Source organism: Telmatherina bonti, assembly GCF_933228915.1.
Source record: "Telmatherina bonti genome assembly, chromosome: 3".
NCBI classification, from domain to species: Eukaryota; Metazoa; Chordata; class Actinopteri; order Atheriniformes; family Telmatherinidae; genus Telmatherina; species Telmatherina bonti.
In genome coordinates this window covers 45093871-45114215 of record NC_136621.1, presented here as the reverse complement: position 1 = coordinate 45114215, position 20345 = coordinate 45093871, and the positions used below count along the sequence as shown (strand labels likewise).

The 20345-nt window shown below is 44.4% G+C and overlaps 1 protein-coding gene across 3 annotated transcripts in view; it reads right to left on the bottom strand.

The window, feature by feature from the left end:
• Nucleotides 1–1713: 1713 nt before the first annotated feature.
• LOC306774602 (son of sevenless homolog 1-like) overlaps nucleotides 1714–20345 on the bottom strand; it is a 174101-nt gene continuing 155469 nt past the window's right edge. For 2 of the 3 annotated variants that reach the window (XM_079264709.1, XM_079264711.1), the window contains exons 21-23: nucleotides 11557–11601; nucleotides 10978–11099; nucleotides 1714–3166 (exon numbers count right to left, since the gene is read on the bottom strand). In XM_079264709.1, the coding sequence (XP_079120835.1) occupies nucleotides 2702–3166; nucleotides 10978–11099; nucleotides 11557–11601 (632 nt within the window). In that variant the 3' untranslated portion in view covers nucleotides 1714–2701. The remainder of the gene's footprint in view (nucleotides 3167–10977; nucleotides 11100–11556; nucleotides 11602–20345) is intronic. The other variant, XM_079264710.1, reaches the window with a different exon arrangement.

Here is a 20345-nt window from a genome sequence, read left to right as displayed (position 1 = left end):
ACCTGACGCGACACGTGACCCGACACCTGACCCGACACGTGACCCGACCCGTGACCTGACCCGACACGTGACCCGACACGTAACCCGTCACCTGAACCGACACCTGACCCGTCACCTGACCCGACACGTGACCCGACACGTGACCCGTCACCTGACCCGACACGTGACCCGACACGTGACCCGACACGTGACCCGACACCTGACCCGACACGTGACCCGACACGTGACCCGACACCTGACCCGACACGTGACCCGACACCTGACCCGACGTGACCCGACACGTAACCCGTCACCTGACCCGTCACCTGACCCGACACGTAACCCGTGACCTGACCCGACACGTGACCCGTCACCTGACCCGTCACGTGACCCGTGACCTGACCCGACACGTGACCCGTCACCTGACCCGACACGTAACCCGTGACCTGACCCGACACGTGACCCGACACCTGACCCGACACGTGACCCGACACCTGACCCGACACGTAACCCGTCACCTGAACCGACACCTGACCCGTCACCTGACCCGACACCTGACCCGACACGTGACCCGACACCTGACCCGACACGTGACCCGACACCTGACCCGACACCTGACCCGACGTGACCCGACACCTGACCCGACACCTGACCCGACGTGACCCGACACCTGACCCGACGTGACCCGACACGTAACCCGTCACCTGACCCGTCACGTGACCCGACACCTGACCCGACGTGACCCGACACCTGACCCGACGTGACCCGACACGTAACCCGTCACCTGACCCGACACCTGACCCGTCACCTGACCCGACACGTGACCCGACACCTGACCCGACGTGACCCGACACGTAACCCGTCACCTGACCCGTCACCTGACCCGACACGTGACCCGACGTGACCCGACACCTGACCCGACACGTGACCCGACACCTGACCCGACACGTGACCCGACGTGACCCGACACCTGACCCGACACGTGACCCGACACCTGACCCGACACGTAACCCGTCACCTGACCCGTCACGTAACCCGTCACCTGACCCGTCACCTGACCCGACACCTGACCCGACACGTGACCCGACACCTGACCCGACACGTAACCCGACACCTGACCCGACACCTGACCCGACACCTGACCCGTCACCTGACCCGACACCTGACCCGTCACCTGACCCGACACCTGACCCGACGTGACCCGACACCTGACCCGACGTGACCCGACACGTAACCCGTCACCTGACCCGACACCTGACCCGTCACCTGACCCGACACGTGACCCGACACCTGACCCGACGTGACCCGACACGTAACCCGTCACCTGACCCGACACGTGACCCGACGTGACCCGACACCTGACCCGACACCTGACCCGACACCTGACCCGACACGTAACCCGTCACCTGACCCGTCACGTAACCCGTCACCTGACCCGTCACCTGACCCGACACCTGACCCGACACGTGACCCGACACCTGACCCGACACGTAACCCGTCACCTGACCCGACACGTGACCCGACACCTGACCCGACACCTGACCCGACACCTGACCCGTCACCTGACCCGACACCTGACCCGACACCTGACCCGTCACCTGACCCGACACCTGACCCGACGTGACCCGACACCTGACCCGTCACCTGACCTGACACCTGACCCGTCACGTGACCCATCATGTGACCCGTTCAGAGTAAATAAAAACAGAACCGGCGCTGTCCTGCTTAGCAGTGGTAGAAACACTTTATTCCCTTGTTTTTTTCAAGAAAGTGATCAATACGTTTGTTTACATATTCATTAACAATTACACAAACAATATCAGGTTCACCAGAACCAATACAGTACCTCTGAGGTTTTGGTCCAGTACCTGAAGGTTCCTGATACGCCACCTTTCAGTCTGAGGACAACAGCATCACCCACAACCTCCTTGTACAAGTTCAATATGAGGTCCAAATGGGGCTGATCCGGTCCAGTCCAATCTGATCCGGTTTGGTCCGGTCCGGTCTGAACCGGTCCAGTCCAGTCTGGTCTGATCCGGTCCAGTCTGAAATGGTCCAGTCCGGTCCGATCCGGTCCAGTCGAGTCCGGTCTGATCCAGTCCATCCTGATCCGGTCCAGTTCAGTCTGATCTGGTCCAGTCCAATCCTGTCCAGTCCGGTCTGATCCAGTCCAGTCCAGTCCGATTCGGTCCATCTTGATCCGGTCCGGTCCAGTTTGGTCTGATCCGGTCCAGTCCAATCCTGTCCAGTCCGGTCTGATCCAGTCCAGTCCAGTCCAGTCCGATTCGGTCCATCTTGATCCGGTCCGATCCAGTTTGGTCTGATCTGGTCCGGTCCAATCCTGTCCCGTCCGGTCTGATCCGGTCCAGTCTGATCCGGTCCAGTCTTGTCTGATCCGGTCCAGTCTGAAATGGTCCAGTCCGGTGTGATCCGGTCCAGTCCAGTTCAGTCTGATCCGATCCATCCTGATCCGGTCCGGTCCAGTCCGGTCTGATCCGGTCGAAGCTCGCATACAGGAAGTGAAAATAAAGGGACCGAACAGACAACGCCACAATAAGAGTCTTAAGAGCACAGGATTGAGTTTGGACCGGGTCGAAATGTTCTGATTGGCCAAGGCATCAGTTTGTCTCTGAGCCAATCAGCTGTAGTGATAGATCTTCAAGCTCCGCCTCCTGTGAAGCTGAAAACATCAGCAGTTCCTGAGGAGGTGGAGGCTGTCCAATCACAGTGCTGGGGGTGTGTCCACCAGGGGGGCGTGTCCCAGAGAATCTCTCTTGTACGTTTTTGGGGGCAGTTTGGGTACACTATGACGCGGTGGTACTGGGGGACCGTCCTGGGGGGGAATGAGTGGCGGGGAGGGGAGGGGCATCTTCCTGGAGGTTGGAGTGGGGTTGTTGGGGGCGGGGGGAGGAAGAGGTGGAGAGGAGGACAATGCTGTTGAGGTGGAGCAAATGGATGAAGAAGTTGTAGAAGGAAAGAAGGCCTGAGGCAGAAGGTCACAGCGGGAGCGTCCCTGAGGGGGGGGCAGGAGGTGCAGGGGGGAACTGAGGGGCTCCCGGGGGGGTAATAGGGGCGGGCTGTCTGGGGGGGATGACGAAGACAACGAGGAAGAGTAACGAGGGGGAAGGAGCTTGCAGGTTGGCTGGCGAGGAGGGACGGCGGGGGGGCTGTCCATCTGTGACATCATCTGTGGAGATATAGAGGAAGATAACAATGATTTTATTTTATTCACATTTATTTTACAAGGTTTTGTCCAATAAGGTACCAGGATTAAAATGTGCGAGGGTTAGCCGGGGTTTACCGGAGACGCTTTAGGCAACAAACTGCAGCGTTAACGTGTAAAAACCAGAGATTTACCACGACAGACATCATTACAAGTCAGATGGGAAACAGTAGGAGCAGCATCTCCAGTAAGAAGGTCGGGGTGCCAGGATGATTAGCACGTCGAGGAGCAGCACGTCTAACTCTCACAGGCGGCCAAATGGAAACCAGACAACATAGTAAGCTGATGCAAGGGGAGACCGTCCATGTTGGACAATGTGTGGACCAGCCAAAAGTCATGGTACTGTCTCAGGATGTTAGATTGTAGCACGTCTGTCTCAAAAGCAGAAAAGAGTCGAGTCAGAGTTCTAGAGTGCAGAACAGCTTAAAAAAAAAAAAAAGGAAAAGTAAAATAATAAAAATAGCCATCTTTAGAGGGGTAAGAACAGCAAATAAAAGCACAAGTCCCGGTTGTAGCAGGTAAAGGCCTCCACAACAGACGCCAACTGGAACGCCTCTTCAGGAATACTGTTCATCAAGAAATGTTTCACCACCATATAACCCGCCATGTTACCCGCCATGTAACCCGCCATGTTACTCGCCATGTAACCCGCCATGTAACCCGCCATGTTACTCGCCATGTAACCCGCCATGTTACTCGCCATGTAACCCGCCATGTTACTCGCCATGTAACCCGCCATGTTACTCGCCATGTAACCCGCCATGTTACCCGCCATGTAACCCGCCATGTTACTCGCCATGTAACCCGCCATGTTACCCGCCATGTAACCCGCCATGTTACCCGCCATGTAACCCGCCATGTTACCCGCCATGTAACCCGCCATGTTACTCGCCATGTAACCCGCCATGTTACCCGCCATGTTACCCGCCATGTTACCCGCCATGTAACCCGCCATGTTACCCGCCATGTAACCCGCCATGTTACCCGCCATGTAACCCGCCATGTTACCCGCCATGTAACCCGCCATGTTACTCGCCATGTAACCCGCCATGTTACCCGCCATGTAACCCGCCATGTTACTCGCCATGTAACCCGCCATGTAACCCGCCATGTTACTCGCCATGTAACCCGCCATGTTACTCGCCATGTAACCCGCCATGTTACTCACCATATAACCCGCCATGTTACCCGCCATGTAACCCGCCATGTTACTCGCCATGTAACCCGCCATGTTACTCGCCATGTAACCCGCCATGTTACTCGCCATGTAACCCGCCATGTTACTCGCCATATAACCCGCCATGTTACCCGCCATGTAACCCGCCATGTTACTCGCCATGTAACCCGCCATGTTACCCGCCATGTAACCCGCCATGTTACCCGCCATGTAACCCGCCATGTTACCCGCCATGTTACTCGCCATGTAACCCGCCATGTTACCCGCCATGTTACCCGCCATGTTACCCGCCATGTAACCCGCCATGTTACTCGCCATGTAACCCGCCATGTTACCCGCCATGTAACCCGCCATGTTACCCGCCATGTAACCCGCCATGTTACTCGCCATGTAACCCGCCATGTAACCCGCCATGTTACTCGCCATGTAACCCGCCATGTTACCCGCCATGTAACCCGCCATGTTACTCGCCATGTAACCCGCCATGTTACCCGCCATGTAACCCGCCATGTAACCCGCCATGTAACCCGCCATGTTACTCGCCATGTAACCCGCCATGTTACCCGCCATGTAACCCGCCATGTTACTCGCCATGTAACCCGCCATGTTACCCGCCATGTAACCCGCCATATAACCCGCCATGTTACCCGCCATGTAACCCGCCATGTTACTCGCCATGTTACCCGCCATGTAACCCGCCATGTTACCCGCCATGTTACCCGCCATGTAACCCGCCATGTTACCCGCCATGTTACCCGCCATGTTACCCGCCATGTAACCCGCCATGTTACCCGCCATGTAACCCGCCATGTTACCCGCCATGTAACCCGCCATGTTACCCGCCATGTAACCCGCCATGTTACCCGCCATGTAACCCGCCATGTTACCCGCCATGTAACCCGCCATGTTACCCGCCATGTAACCCGCCATGTTACTCGCCATGTAACCCGCCATGTTACCCGCCATGTAACCCGCCATGTTACTCGCCATGTAACCCGCCATGTTACCCGCCATGTAACCCGCCATGTTACTCGCCATGTAACCCGCCATGTTACCCGCCATGTAACCCGCCATATAACCCGCCATGTTACCCGCCATGTAACCCGCCATGTTACTCGCCATGTTACCCGCCATGTTACCCGCCATGTAACCCGCCATGTTACCCGCCATGTTACCCGCCATGTTACTCGCCATGTAACCCGCCATGTTACCCGCCATGTAACCCGCCATGTTACTCGCCATGTAACCCGCCATGTTACCCGCCATGTAACCCGCCATGTTACTCGCCATGTAACCCGCCATGTAACCCGCCATGTTACCCGCCATGTTACTCGCCATGTTACCCGCCATGTAACCCGCCATGTTACTCGCCATGTAACCCGCCATGTTACCCGCCATGTTACTCGCCATGTTACCCGCCATGTTACCCGCCATGTTACCCGCCATGTTACTCGCCATGTTACTCGCCATGTTACCCGCCATGTTACTCGCCATGTTACCCGCCATGTTACCCGCCATGTTACTCGCCATGTTACTCGCCATGTTACTCGCCATGTTACTCGCCATGTTACCCGCCATGTTACTCGCCATGTTACTCGCCATGTTACCCGCCAATGTAACCCGCCATGTTACTCGCCATGTAACCCGCCATGTTACTCGCCATGTTACCCGCCATGTTACTCGCCATGTAACCCGCCATGTAACCCGCCATGTTACTCGCCATGTTACCCGCCATGTTACTCGCCATGTTACTCGCCATGTTACCCGCCATGTTACCCGCCATGTTACCCGCCATGTTACTCGCCTTGTTACCCGCCATGTTACTCGCCATGTTACCCGCCATGTTACCCGCCATGTTACTCGCCATGTTACTCGCCATGTAACCCGCCATGTTACCCGCCATGTTACTCGCCATGTAACCCGCCATGTTACCCGCCATGTAACCTGCCATGTTACCCGCCATGTTACTCGCCATGTTACCCGCCATGTTACTCGCCATGTAACCTGCCATGTTACCCGCCATGTTACCCGCCATGTTACTCGCCATGTTACCCGCCATGTTACCCGCCATGCTACTCGCCATGTTACCCGCCATGTTACTCGCCATGTTACCCGCCATGTTACCCGCCATGTTACCCGCCATGTTACCCGCCATGTTACTCGCCATGTTACTCGCCATGTAACCCGCCATGTAACCCGCCATGTTACTCGCCATGTTACCCGCCATGTTACTCGCCATGTTACCCGCCATGTTACTCCCCATGTTACCCGCCATGTTACTCGCCATGTTACCCGCCATGTTACTCGCCATGTAACCCGCCATGTTACTCGCCATGTTACCCGCCATGTTACCCGCCATGTTACTCGCCATGTTACTCGCCATGTTACCCGCCATGTTACCCGCCATGTTACCCGCCATGTTACTCGCCATGTAGCCCGCCATGTTACTCGCCATGTTACCCGCCATGTTACTCGCCATGTTACTCGCCATGTAACCCGCCATGTAACCCGCCATGTAACCCGCCATGTTACTCGCCATGTTACTCGCCATGTTACCCGCCATGTTACTCGCCATGTTACCCGCCATGTTACTCCCCATGTTACCCGCCATGTTACTCGCCATGTTACCCGCCATGTTACTCGCCATGTAACCCGCCATGTTACTCGCCATGTTACCCGCCATGTTACCCGCCATGTTACTCGCCATGTTACCCGCCATGTTACTCGCCATGTTACCCGCCATGTTACTCGCCATGTAACCCATGTAACCCGCCATGTTACTCACCATGTTACCCGCCATGTAACCCCCCCATGTTACTCGCCATGTAACCCGCCATGTAACCCCCCCATGTTACTCGCCATGTTACCCACAACAAGGACTGCTGCAAACACGCCAAAGCAAGCCAACTCTCCACCAGACCACCTTCCTCCACACATTGCCTCCTCCGCATTATGACTCCGCATTCAAACTGATTTCGACAACATCGACAACTCGTTCCTAGGATCTCTTCCCAGACCCATCAGCAATGTTCCCCCATCGCCTCCTTCCTTCTCCCTTTCTGTTATTCCCCTTCTTATTAGTCCCTGCAACCGCTGGACGAAGAAAATCCACACCGTCCGCCTGTCGATTAGACCCCCTCCCCAAGCATCTGGGTCCTCACTGGCACCTCTCTTCATTAACTCCTCCCTCTCTACTGGACTGGTTCCTCGTTGTTACAAACAGCCATCATAGCGCCGATACTTCAGAAAGCCGGTTTGGATCCCAGCATTCCCAACAACCTGCGTCCCATCTCCAGCCTCCCATTTATTTAAAAATCCTGGAGGAGTTGCTTCTCAGCTCCAAGCCATGTGCAATAAAATATCGTTTGTAATTTATCGCTATTAATCCCCCCTGCCATCCCACAATAAAAACAACAAATTACCATCACATGTATATGTTGGTGAAACCCTCGCAAGCCCCACTGATGACATTTGTGCGGACAAACGGTGCAACGGACAGCAGCGCCACCGATTTTTCCACCTGAAGCACGATATATATGTATATATATTTTATCTCTTTATCTCTCTCTCTCTTTATATATATATATATATTTCTTTTTTTTTAAATTACATGTGGATATTTGCTCTACTTAGTAAATCAGAAAATGTTGCAACTTATAACAATTCTCAACTTTATGTTTAACTCAGGTGTTATTTATTTTAAACTTGCAGTAGTATTTTATTTGTGGCATATTTAATCATCACTGTCGACAGTGAAGTTTTTAGTGAAGGTTTGTCTGGATTATCTGGTTGTATTTGCCGTTGCACTACTTGCATTTCTTTTTTAAATAAGATGTTATATAGCCGTTTGCACAGTTTTCTCTGTGAGGAAAAAACTTCATGATTCTGATATTTCAGACTTGTTTGGTTTTGCTCTCTACGTTACTGTCGTAAAGAAGTACAACTAGAACTTTGGTGCACTTTCGTAGCATTTTGTGTTATTTTTATGATAGATTTATTGTTACAAACTCTGCTAAACTGGGGATTATTTGTAGCCATTTTCATCGTTACCGTGACAAACGAAGTGAATTAATAAATTAAAAATTAAATTTTTTAGACCATATCACCCATCCAACATTGGAACATTTCCAAACTGGTTTCCACCCACCCCACCGCACTAATGACCTCCTGGAAGAAGATTCTGTTCTATCCTGATCCTCTTACTCCATCCTCCTGGCTAGACTTTCCTCCATCAGCATCACCCACACCGCTGGGCCCTGTCCTGGGGTCCCTGTTGTTCATCATTTACCTCCACCCCCTTGGTTATTTCTTCACAAAACACTATATACATTTTCACCGCTATGCGGACGACACCCAGCTCTACCTCTCCACCAAGCCAAACTCCACCATCCTCCCCCACATTGTCTCCAAGAAATTAAGTCCCGGTTCACCTCAAATTGTCTTAAATTATACAGTACAGCTGAAATGAAATATTCCCATTGATGACTCCTCCATCTCCCTGAGCCGGGTTCTGCTGGAGGTTTTCTTCCTGTTAAAGGGGAGTTTTTTCCTTCCCACTGTCGCCTCGTGCAGCTCAGGATGGAGGATTGGATCCAAGTCATGACTCGATGCTATCAGTTGGTTTCTATGATAGGATATGTATGAACTGGCTGGAAATTATGTGTATGTGAAGTGTCCTGAGACAACATTGTTGTGAAGTGGCGCTATACAAATAAAATTGAATTTCATCTCCCCCCTCCCCTCAGGTAAAGAGTCTGGGTGTCGTCCTTGACAGCATTCTGTCTTTTACATCACGTATCAACAACATACCTCCTGGGCTCACCATCTGTGGGAGGAGCTGTAGGGATCAGCCCCTAGCTTGGTGCCTGCACGTTGGGGTTTACCCCGGTGGATGAAAGGGTAGTTTCCCTCCGCCTCCGGGTGGGGGGACGGGTCCTGACTGTTGTCTGTGCTTATGCACCGAACAGCAGTTCAGAGTACCCACCCTTTCTGGAGTCCTTGGAGGGAGTGCTGGAGGGTGCTCCTTCTGGGGACTCCATTGTTCTGCTGGGGGACTTCAATGCTCACGTGGGCAATGACAGTGAGACCTGGAGGGGAGTGATTGGGAGGCATGGTCCCCCCCCCTCTGAACCCAAATGGTGTTTTGGGGGAAGCAGTGCTCCATCAACACTGTGTACAGTGGAGATGGGGAGCTGCTGACCTCAACTCGGGACGTTGTGGGTCGGTGGAGGGAATACTTCAAAGACCTCCTCAATCCTACCAACACGTCTTCCGATGAGGAAGTAGAGCTGGTGGACTCAGGGGTGGACTCTCCTATCTCTGGGGCTGAAGTCGCTGAGGTGGTCAAAAAGCTCCTTGGCGGCAAGGCCCCGGGGGTGGATGAGATCCGCCCGGAGTTCCTTAAGGCTCTGGATGCTGTGGGGCTGTCCTGGCTGACACGCCTCTGCAGCATCGCGTGGACATCGGGGACAGTACCGCTGGACTGGCAGACTGGGGTGGTGGTCCCCCTTTTCAAGAAGGGGGACCGGAGGGTGTGTTCCAATTACAGGGGAATCACACTCCTCAGCCTCCCTGGTAAGGTCTATTCAGGGGTCCTGGAGAGGAGGGTTCGCCGGATAGTCGAATCCCGGATTGAGGAGGAGCAGTGTGGTTTTCGTCCTGGTCGCGGAACAGTGGACCAGCTCTATACCCTCTTTGGGGTCCTGGAGGGGGCATGGGAGTTTGCCCAAACAGTCTACATGTGCTTTGTGGACCTGGAGAAGGCATTCCACCGTGTCCCCCGGGGGCTCCTGTGGGGGGTACTCCGGGAGTATGGGGTACCGGACCCCCTTGTGCAAGCTGTCCGGTCCCTGTACGACAGGTGTCAGAGCTTGGTCCGCATTGCCGGGAGTAAGTCGGATTCGTTTCCGGTGAGGGTTGGATCTGGGAACGCCTCTGGATCCCCCCGCAGAGTTGGCAAATGTGGCTGGGGAGAGGGAAGTCTGGGCTTCCCTGCTTAGGCTGCTGCCCCCGCGACCCGACCCCAGATAAGCGGCAGAAGATGGGGTCTACACAACCCCAACATAATGTAATCATCATCAGATAGGCCAAAAGAAACAAGATAATTGACGCGATGAGGTGTTTCAGTGCATCCCGTGAAGTCACTTCTGTCTCTTCCGCTTTTTAATTGCGGCGTAAACATTGCTGTAGTTTGCCTTAAACTACCAGCAACCAGTCCTTAAATCTGTGGCAAGACATGTGCCCCCTAATAAATCACTACGATAGGTCGGATGTGGGGAGGACGCCTGTTAAGCGGCATCGTGGGTGTTTTGCTGGTGCGTCCTGAAGCCACCGGGCAGGTAAGCAAAGTATGTGTATGTGGGTGTGATGTGGGTCGGCAGAGAGTGTGATAAGGCTGCTTTGTCACAGTGACCATGAGTGTCAAGAAAGGCGCCCACAAGTAAAATGCGTTTTTATTTTTAATTTTATTAATAAACTGAAACTTGCTAAGATCCAGGCTGATGATGAAGATGACGATAAGATAAGATAAGATAAGACTTTATTTTTCTCACAGTGGAGAAATTCACTGTTACATACGATGATGATGATGACAACTTACCTTGGAAGGGGAGGACTCTGAGGGTGCCGATTCTGGCCGTCTGCGAGGCGGAACCGGAGGAGGAACCGGAGCGTCCTCTGAACCACGACTGAAACTGATCATGGAGGAGACCGAGGACGACCCTGAGACAGACCAAAATACAGAATCATCATCAGAACCAGAACCTGACTCTGTCTCAGGTGACAAAACACTGAAAGGAACCGACCAATAACACTTGTTGAGCATCGATGGTTGACCCGCGTGGGCCCAATGTAACTGTCAGAACCAGCCATATCGGATCAGAACCAGCTAAACATAACTTTGCAGCTCAGCAATGCTGACAAATGTTATCAGTTTTCCCTTTAACACTGATTACAGCTCGATGGTTTCCATGGAGACAGCGTATCATACACATATAATGTCACACAGGTGAACCACAGTGATTGGTGTGATCGGTTTCCAATCAGCACTGGTGGCCCCTTCGCTGCCGAACTGGTCTGAGCCGGTTCCTCTGACATCACAGCAGCCAGCGCTGTTGGAGCTGATCCCACCTGTCAGTCAGACAGGTGAAGTACGGAGAGTCAGAAGGGTCATACTAACGTGGGCCATGAGGCAGAGACACTACAGCAAAGATGCTGTCGCAGGCTGCGGGAGGAAGAGAAGGCAGAAGAGGAACAGAGTCAGTCACTCCTGATCAATAACCTCTCAAAGGTTAGAACCAGGTGTTTGGAGACAACAGTAAATCATACATAACCTGATTCAAGATGGCAGGCAGAACCTAAACAGGTCGGATTCTATTCCCAGTCGAACATAAACAACAACAACAACACTATTAACAACAGCAACAACATTATTAACAACAGCAACAACATTATTAACAACAGCAACAACATTATTAACAACAGCAACAACAACAGTATAAACAACAGCAGCAACAACACTATTAACAACAGCAACAACATTATTAACAACAGCAACAACATTATTAACAACAGCAACAACAACAGTATTAACAACAGCAACAACATTATTAACAACAGCAACAACATTATTAACAACAGCAACAACAACACTATTAACAACAGCAACAACACTATTAACAACAGCAACAACATTATTAACAACAGCAACAACATTATTAACAACAGCAACAACAACAGTATTAACAACAGCAGCAACAACACTATTAACAACAGCAACAACAACACTATTAACAACAGCAGCAACAACACTATTAACAACAGCAACAACATTATTAACAACAGCAACAACATTATTAACAACAGCAACAACATTATTAACAACAGCAACAACAACAGTATTAACAACAGCAACAACATTATTAACAACAGCAACAACATTATTAACAACAGCAACAACATTATTAACAACAGCAGCAACAACACTATTAACAACAGCAACAACATTATTAACAACAGCAGCAACAACACTATTAACAACAGCAACAACATTATTAACAACAGCAACAACATTATTAACAACAGCAACAACATTATTAACAACAGCAACAACAACAGTATTAACAACAGCAACAACATTATTAACAACAGCAACAACATTATTAACAACAGCAACAACATTATTAACAACAGCAACAACAACTATTAACAACAGCAACAACATTATTAACAACAGCAACAACATTATTAACAACAGCAACAACAACATTAACAACAGCAACAACAACAGTATTAACAACAGCAGCAACATTATTAACAACAGCAACAACATTATTAACAACAGCAAAAACAACACTATTAACAACAACAACACTTAACAACAGCAACAACAACAGTATTAACATCAGCAACAACACTATTAACAACAGCAACAAAAACACTATTAACAACAGCAACAACAACACTATTAACAACAGCAACAACAACACTATTCACAACAGCAACAACAACACTATTAACAAAAGCAACACTATTAACAACAACAACACTTACCAACAGCAACAACAACACTATTAACAACAGCAACAACAGTATTAACAACAGCAACAACAACACTATTAACAACAGCAACAACAACATTATTAACAACAGCAACAACAACACTATTAACAACAACACTATTAACAAATGCAACAACAATATTAACAACAGCAACAACAACAACAACAACACTATTAACAACAGCAACAACACTATTAACAGCAACAACAACAGTATTAACAACAGCAGCAACAACACTATTAACAACAACAACAACAACACTATTAACAACAGCAACAACAACATTATTAACAACAGCAACAACAACACTATTAACAACAGCAACAACAACATTATTAACAACAACAACACTTAACAGCAACAACAACACTATTAACAACAACAACACTATTAACAACAGCAACAACAACAGTATTAACAACAACAACAACACTATTAACAGCAACAACAACACTATTAACAACAGCAACAACAACACTATTAACAACAACAGTATTAACAACAGCAACAACAAAAGTATTAACAACAGCAACAACAGCAACAACAAAAACAACACTATTAACAACAGCAACAACACTATTAACAGCAACAACAACACTATTAACAACAACACTATTAACAACAGCAACAACACTATTAACAACAACACTATTAACAACAACAACAACAACAACAACACTATTAACAACAGCAACAACAACACTATTAACAACAGCAACAACAACATTATTAACAACAACAACACTTAACAGCAACAACAACACTATTAACAACAACAACACTATTAACAACAGCAACAACAACAGTATTAACAACAACAACAACACTATTAACAGCAACAACAACACTATTAACAACAGCAACAACAACACTATTAACAACAGCAACAACAACACTATTAACAACAACAGTATTAACAACAGCAACAACAAAAGTATTAACAACAGCAACAACAGCAACAACAAAAACAACACTATTAACAACAGCAACAACACTATTAACAGCAACAACAACACTATTAACAACAACACTATTAACAACAGCAACAACACTATTAACAACAACACTATTAACAACAACAACAACAACAACAACACTATTAACAACAGCAACAACAACAGTATTAACAAAAGCAACAACACTATTAACAAAAGCAACAACAACAGTATTAACAGCAACAACAACACTATTAACAACAGCAAAAACATTATTAACAACACTTAACAGCAACAACAACAGTATTAACAGCAACAACAGTATTAACAGCAACAACAACACTATTAACAACAACAACAACATTATTAACAACAACACTTAACAACAGCAACAACAACACTATTAACCACAGCAACAACATTATTAACAACAGCAACAACAACTATTAACAACAGCAACAACATTATTAACAACAGCAACAACATTATTAACAACAGCAACAACAACATTAACAACAGCAACAACAACAGTATTAACAACAGCAGCAACATTATTAACAACAGCAACAACATTATTAACAACAGCAAAAACAACACTATTAACAACAACAACACTTAACAACAGCAACAACAACAGTATTAACATCAGCAACAACACTATTAACAACAGCAACAAAAACACTATTAACAACAGCAACAACAACACTATTAACAACAGCAACAACAACACTATTCACAACAGCAACAACAACACTATTAACAAAAGCAACACTATTAACAACAACAACACTTACCAACAGCAACAACAACACTATTAACAACAGCAACAACAGTATTAACAACAGCAACAACAACACTATTAACAACAGCAACAACAACATTATTAACAACAGCAACAACAACACTATTAACAACAACACTATTAACAAATGCAACAACAATATTAACAACAGCAACAACAACAACAACAACACTATTAACAGCAACAACACTATTAACAGCAACAACAACAGTATTAACAACAGCAGCAACAACACTATTAACAACAACAACAACAACACTATTAACAACAGCAACAACAACATTATTAACAACAGCAACAACAACACTATTAACAACAGCAACAACAACATTATTAACAACAACAACACTTAACAGCAACAACAACACTATTAACAACAACAACACTATTAACAACAGCAACAACAACAGTATTAACAACAACAACAACACTATTAACAGCAACAACAACACTATTAACAACAGCAACAACAACACTATTAACAACAGCAACAACAACACTATTAACAACAACAGTATTAACAACAGCAACAACAAAAGTATTAACAACAGCAACAACAGCAACAACAAAAACAACACTATTAACAACAGCAACAACACTATTAACAGCAACAACAACACTATTAACAACAACACTATTAACAACAGCAACAACACTATTAACAACAACACTATTAACAACAACAACAACAACAACAACACTATTAACAACAGCAACAACAACATTATTAACAACAACAACACTTAACAGCAACAACAACACTATTAACAACAACAACACTATTAACAACAGCAACAACAACAGTATTAACAACAACAACAACACTATTAACAGCAACAACAACACTATTAACAACAGCAACAACAACACTATTAACAACAGCAACAACAACACTATTAACAACAACAGTATTAACAACAGCAACAACAAAAGTATTAACAACAGCAACAACAGCAACAACAAAAACAACACTATTAACAACAGCAACAACACTATTAACAGCAACAACAACACTATTAACAACAACACTATTAACAACAGCAACAACACTATTAACAACAACACTATTAACAACAACAACAACAACAACACTATTAACAACAGCAACAACAACAGTATTAACAAAAGCAACAACACTATTAACAAAAGCAACAACAACAGTATTAACAGCAACAACAACACTATTAACAACAGCAAAAACATTATTAACAACACTTAACAGCAACAACAACAGTATTAACAGCAACAACAGTATTAACAGCAACAACAACACTATTAACAACAGCAACAACATTATTAACAACAACACTTAACAACAGCAACAACAACACTATTAACCACAGCAACAACAGTATTAACAGCAGCAACAACACTATTAACAACAACAACACTTACCAACAGCAACAACAACACTATTAACAACAGCAACAACAACACTTAACAACAGCAACAACAACAGCAACAACAACAACAACACTATTAACAACAGCAACAACAACACTATTAACAACAGCAACAACAACACTATTAACAACAGCAACAACAGCAACAACAACACTATTAACAACAGCAACAACAACACTATTAACAACAGCAACACTATTAACAACAACAACACTATTAACAACAGCAACAACAACAGTATTAACAACAGCAGCAACAACACTATTAACAACAACAACAACAACACTATTAACAACAGCAACAACAACAACATTATTAACAACAGCAACAACAACACTATTAACAAAAGCAACAACAATATTAACAACAACAACACTTAACAAATGCAACAACAATATTAACAACAGCAACAACAACAACATCAGCAACAACACTATTAACAACAGCAACAAAAACACTATTAACAACAGCAACAACAACACTATTCACAACAGCAACAACAACACTATTAACAAAAGCAACACTATTAACAACAACAACACTTACCAACAGCAACAACAACACTATTAACAACAGCAACAACAGTATTAACAACAGCAACAACAACACTATTAACAACAGCAACAACAACATTATTAACAACAGCAACAACAACACTATTAACAACAACACTATTAACAAATGCAACAACAATATTAACAACAGCAACAACAACAACACTATTAACAACAGCAACAACACTATTAACAGCAACAACAACAGTATTAACAACAGCAGCAACAACACTATTAACAACAACAACAACAACACTATTAACAACAGCAACAACAACATTATTAACAACAGCAACAACAACACTATTAACAACAGCAACAACAACATTATTAACAACAACAACACTTAACAGCAACAACAACACTATTAACAACAACAACACTATTAACAACAGCAACAACAACAGTATTAACAACAACAACAACACTATTAACAGCAACAACAACACTATTAACAACAGCAACAACAACACTATTAACAACAGCAACAACAACACTATTAACAACAACAGTATTAACAACAGCAACAACAAAAGTATTAACAACAGCAACAACAGCAACAACAAAAACAACACTATTAACAACAGCAACAACACTATTAACAGCAACAACAACACTATTAACAACAACACTATTAACAACAGCAACAACACTATTAACAACAACAACAACAACAACAACAACAACACTATTAACAACAGCAACAACAACACTATTAACAACAGCAACAACAACATTATTAACAACAACAACACTTAACAGCAACAACAACACTATTAACAACAACAACACTATTAACAACAGCAACAACAACAGTATTAACAACAACAACAACACTATTAACAGCAACAACAACACTATTAACAACAGCAACAACAACACTATTAACAACAGCAACAACAAAAGTATTAACAACAGCAACAACAGCAACAACAAAAACAACACTATTAACAACAGCAACAACACTATTAACAGCAACAACAACACTATTAACAACAACACTATTAACAACAGCAACAACACTATTAACAACAACACTATTAACAACAACAACAACAACAACACTATTAACAACAGCAACAACAACAGTATTAACAAAAGCAACAACACTATTAACAAAAGCAACAACAACAGTATTAACAGCAACAACAGTATTAACAGCAACAACAGTATTAACAGCAACAACAACACTATTAACAACAGCAACAACATTATTAACAACAACACTTAACAACAGCAACAACAACACTATTAACTACAGCAACAACAGTATTAACAGCAGCAACAACACTATTAACAACAACAACACTTACCAACAGCAACAACAACACTATTAACAACAGCAACAACAACACTATTAACAACAGCAACAACAACACTATTAACAACAGCAACAACAACACTATTAACAACAGCAACAACAACACTTAACAACAGCAACAACAACAGCAACAACAACAACAACACTATTAACAACAGCAACAACAACACTATTAACAACAGCAACAACAACACTATTAACAACAGCAACAACAACACTATTAACAACAGCAACAACAGCAACAACAACACTATTAACAACAGCAACACTATTAACAACAACAACACTTACCAACAGCAACAACAACACTATTAACAACAGCAACACTATTAACAACAACAACACTATTAACAACAGCAACAACAACAGTATTAACAACAGCAGCAACAACACTATTAACAACAACAACAACAACACTATTAACAACAGCAACAACAACAACATTATTAACAACAGCAACAACAACACTATTAACAAAAGCAACAACAACAATATTAACAACAACAACACTTAACAAATGCAACAACAATATTAACAACAGCAACAACAACAACAACAACAACAACACTATTAACAACAGCAACAACAACACTATTAACAGCAACAACAACAACAGTATTAACAACAGCAACAACAACAGTATTAACAACAACAACAACACTATTAACAGCAACAACAACACTATTAACAACAGCAACAACAACACTATTAACAACAACAGTATTAACAACAGCAACAACAACAGCAAAAACAAAAACAACACTATTAACAACAGCAACAACACTATTAACAGCAACAACAACACTATTAACAACAACAACACTATTAACAACAGCAACAACAACAGTATTAACAACAGCAACAACAACAGTATTAACAACAGCAACAACAACACTATTAACAACAACAACAACAACAACACTATTAACAACAGCAACAACAGTATTAACAAAAGCAACAACACTATTAACAAAAGCAACAACAACAGTATTAACAGCAACAACAACACTATTAACAACAGCAACAACATTATTAACAACAACACTTAACAGCAACAACAACAGTATTAACAACAGCAACAACAGTATTAACAGCAACAACAACACTATTAACAACAGCAACAACATTATTAACAACAACAACACTTAACAACAGCAACAACAGTATTAACAACAACAACACTATTAACAACAGCAACAACAGTATTAACATCAGCAACAACAGTATTAACAACAGCAACAACAACAGCAACAACAACAACAACACTATTAACAATAGCAACAACAACACTATTAACAACAGCAACAACAACAGCAACAACAACAACAACACTATTAACAACAGCAACAACAACACTATTAACAACAGCAACAACAACACTATTAACAACAGCAACAACAACACTATTAACAACAGCAACACTATTAACAACAACAACACTATTAACAACAGCAACACTATTAACAACAACAACACTTACCAACAGCAACAACACTATTAACAACAGCAACAACAACAGTATTAACAACAGCAGCAACAACACTATTAACAACAACAACAACAACACTATTAACAACAGCAACAACAACATTATTAACAACAGCAACAACAACACTATTAACAACAACAACACTATTAACAAATGCAACAACAATATTAACAACAGCAACAACAACAACAACAACACTATTAACAACAGCAACAACAACACTATTAACAGCAACAACAACAGTATTAACAACAACAGCAACAACAGTATTAACAACAACAACAACACTATTAACAGCAACAACAACACTATTAACAACAGCAACAACAACACTATTAACAACAACAGTATTAACAACAGCAACAACAAAAGTATTAACAACAGCAACAACAGCAACAACAAAAACAACACTATTAACAACAGCAACAACACTATTAACAGCAACAACAACACTATTAACAACAACACTATTAACAACAGCAACAACACTATTAACAACAACACTATTAACAACAACAACAACAACAACAACACTATTAACAACAACAACACTATTAACAAATGCAACAACAATATTAACAACAGCAACAACAACAACAACAACACTATTAACAACAGCAACAACAACACTATTAACAGCAACAACAACAGTATTAACAACAACAGCAACAACAACAGTATTAACAACAACAACAACACTATTAACAGCAACAACAACACTATTAACAACAGCAACAACAACACTATTAACAACAACAGTATTAACAACAGCAACAACAAAAGTATTAACAACAGCAACAACAGCAACAACAAAAACAACACTATTAACAACAGCAACAACACTATTAACAGCAACAACACTATTAACAACAACACTATTAACAACAGCAACAACAACAGTA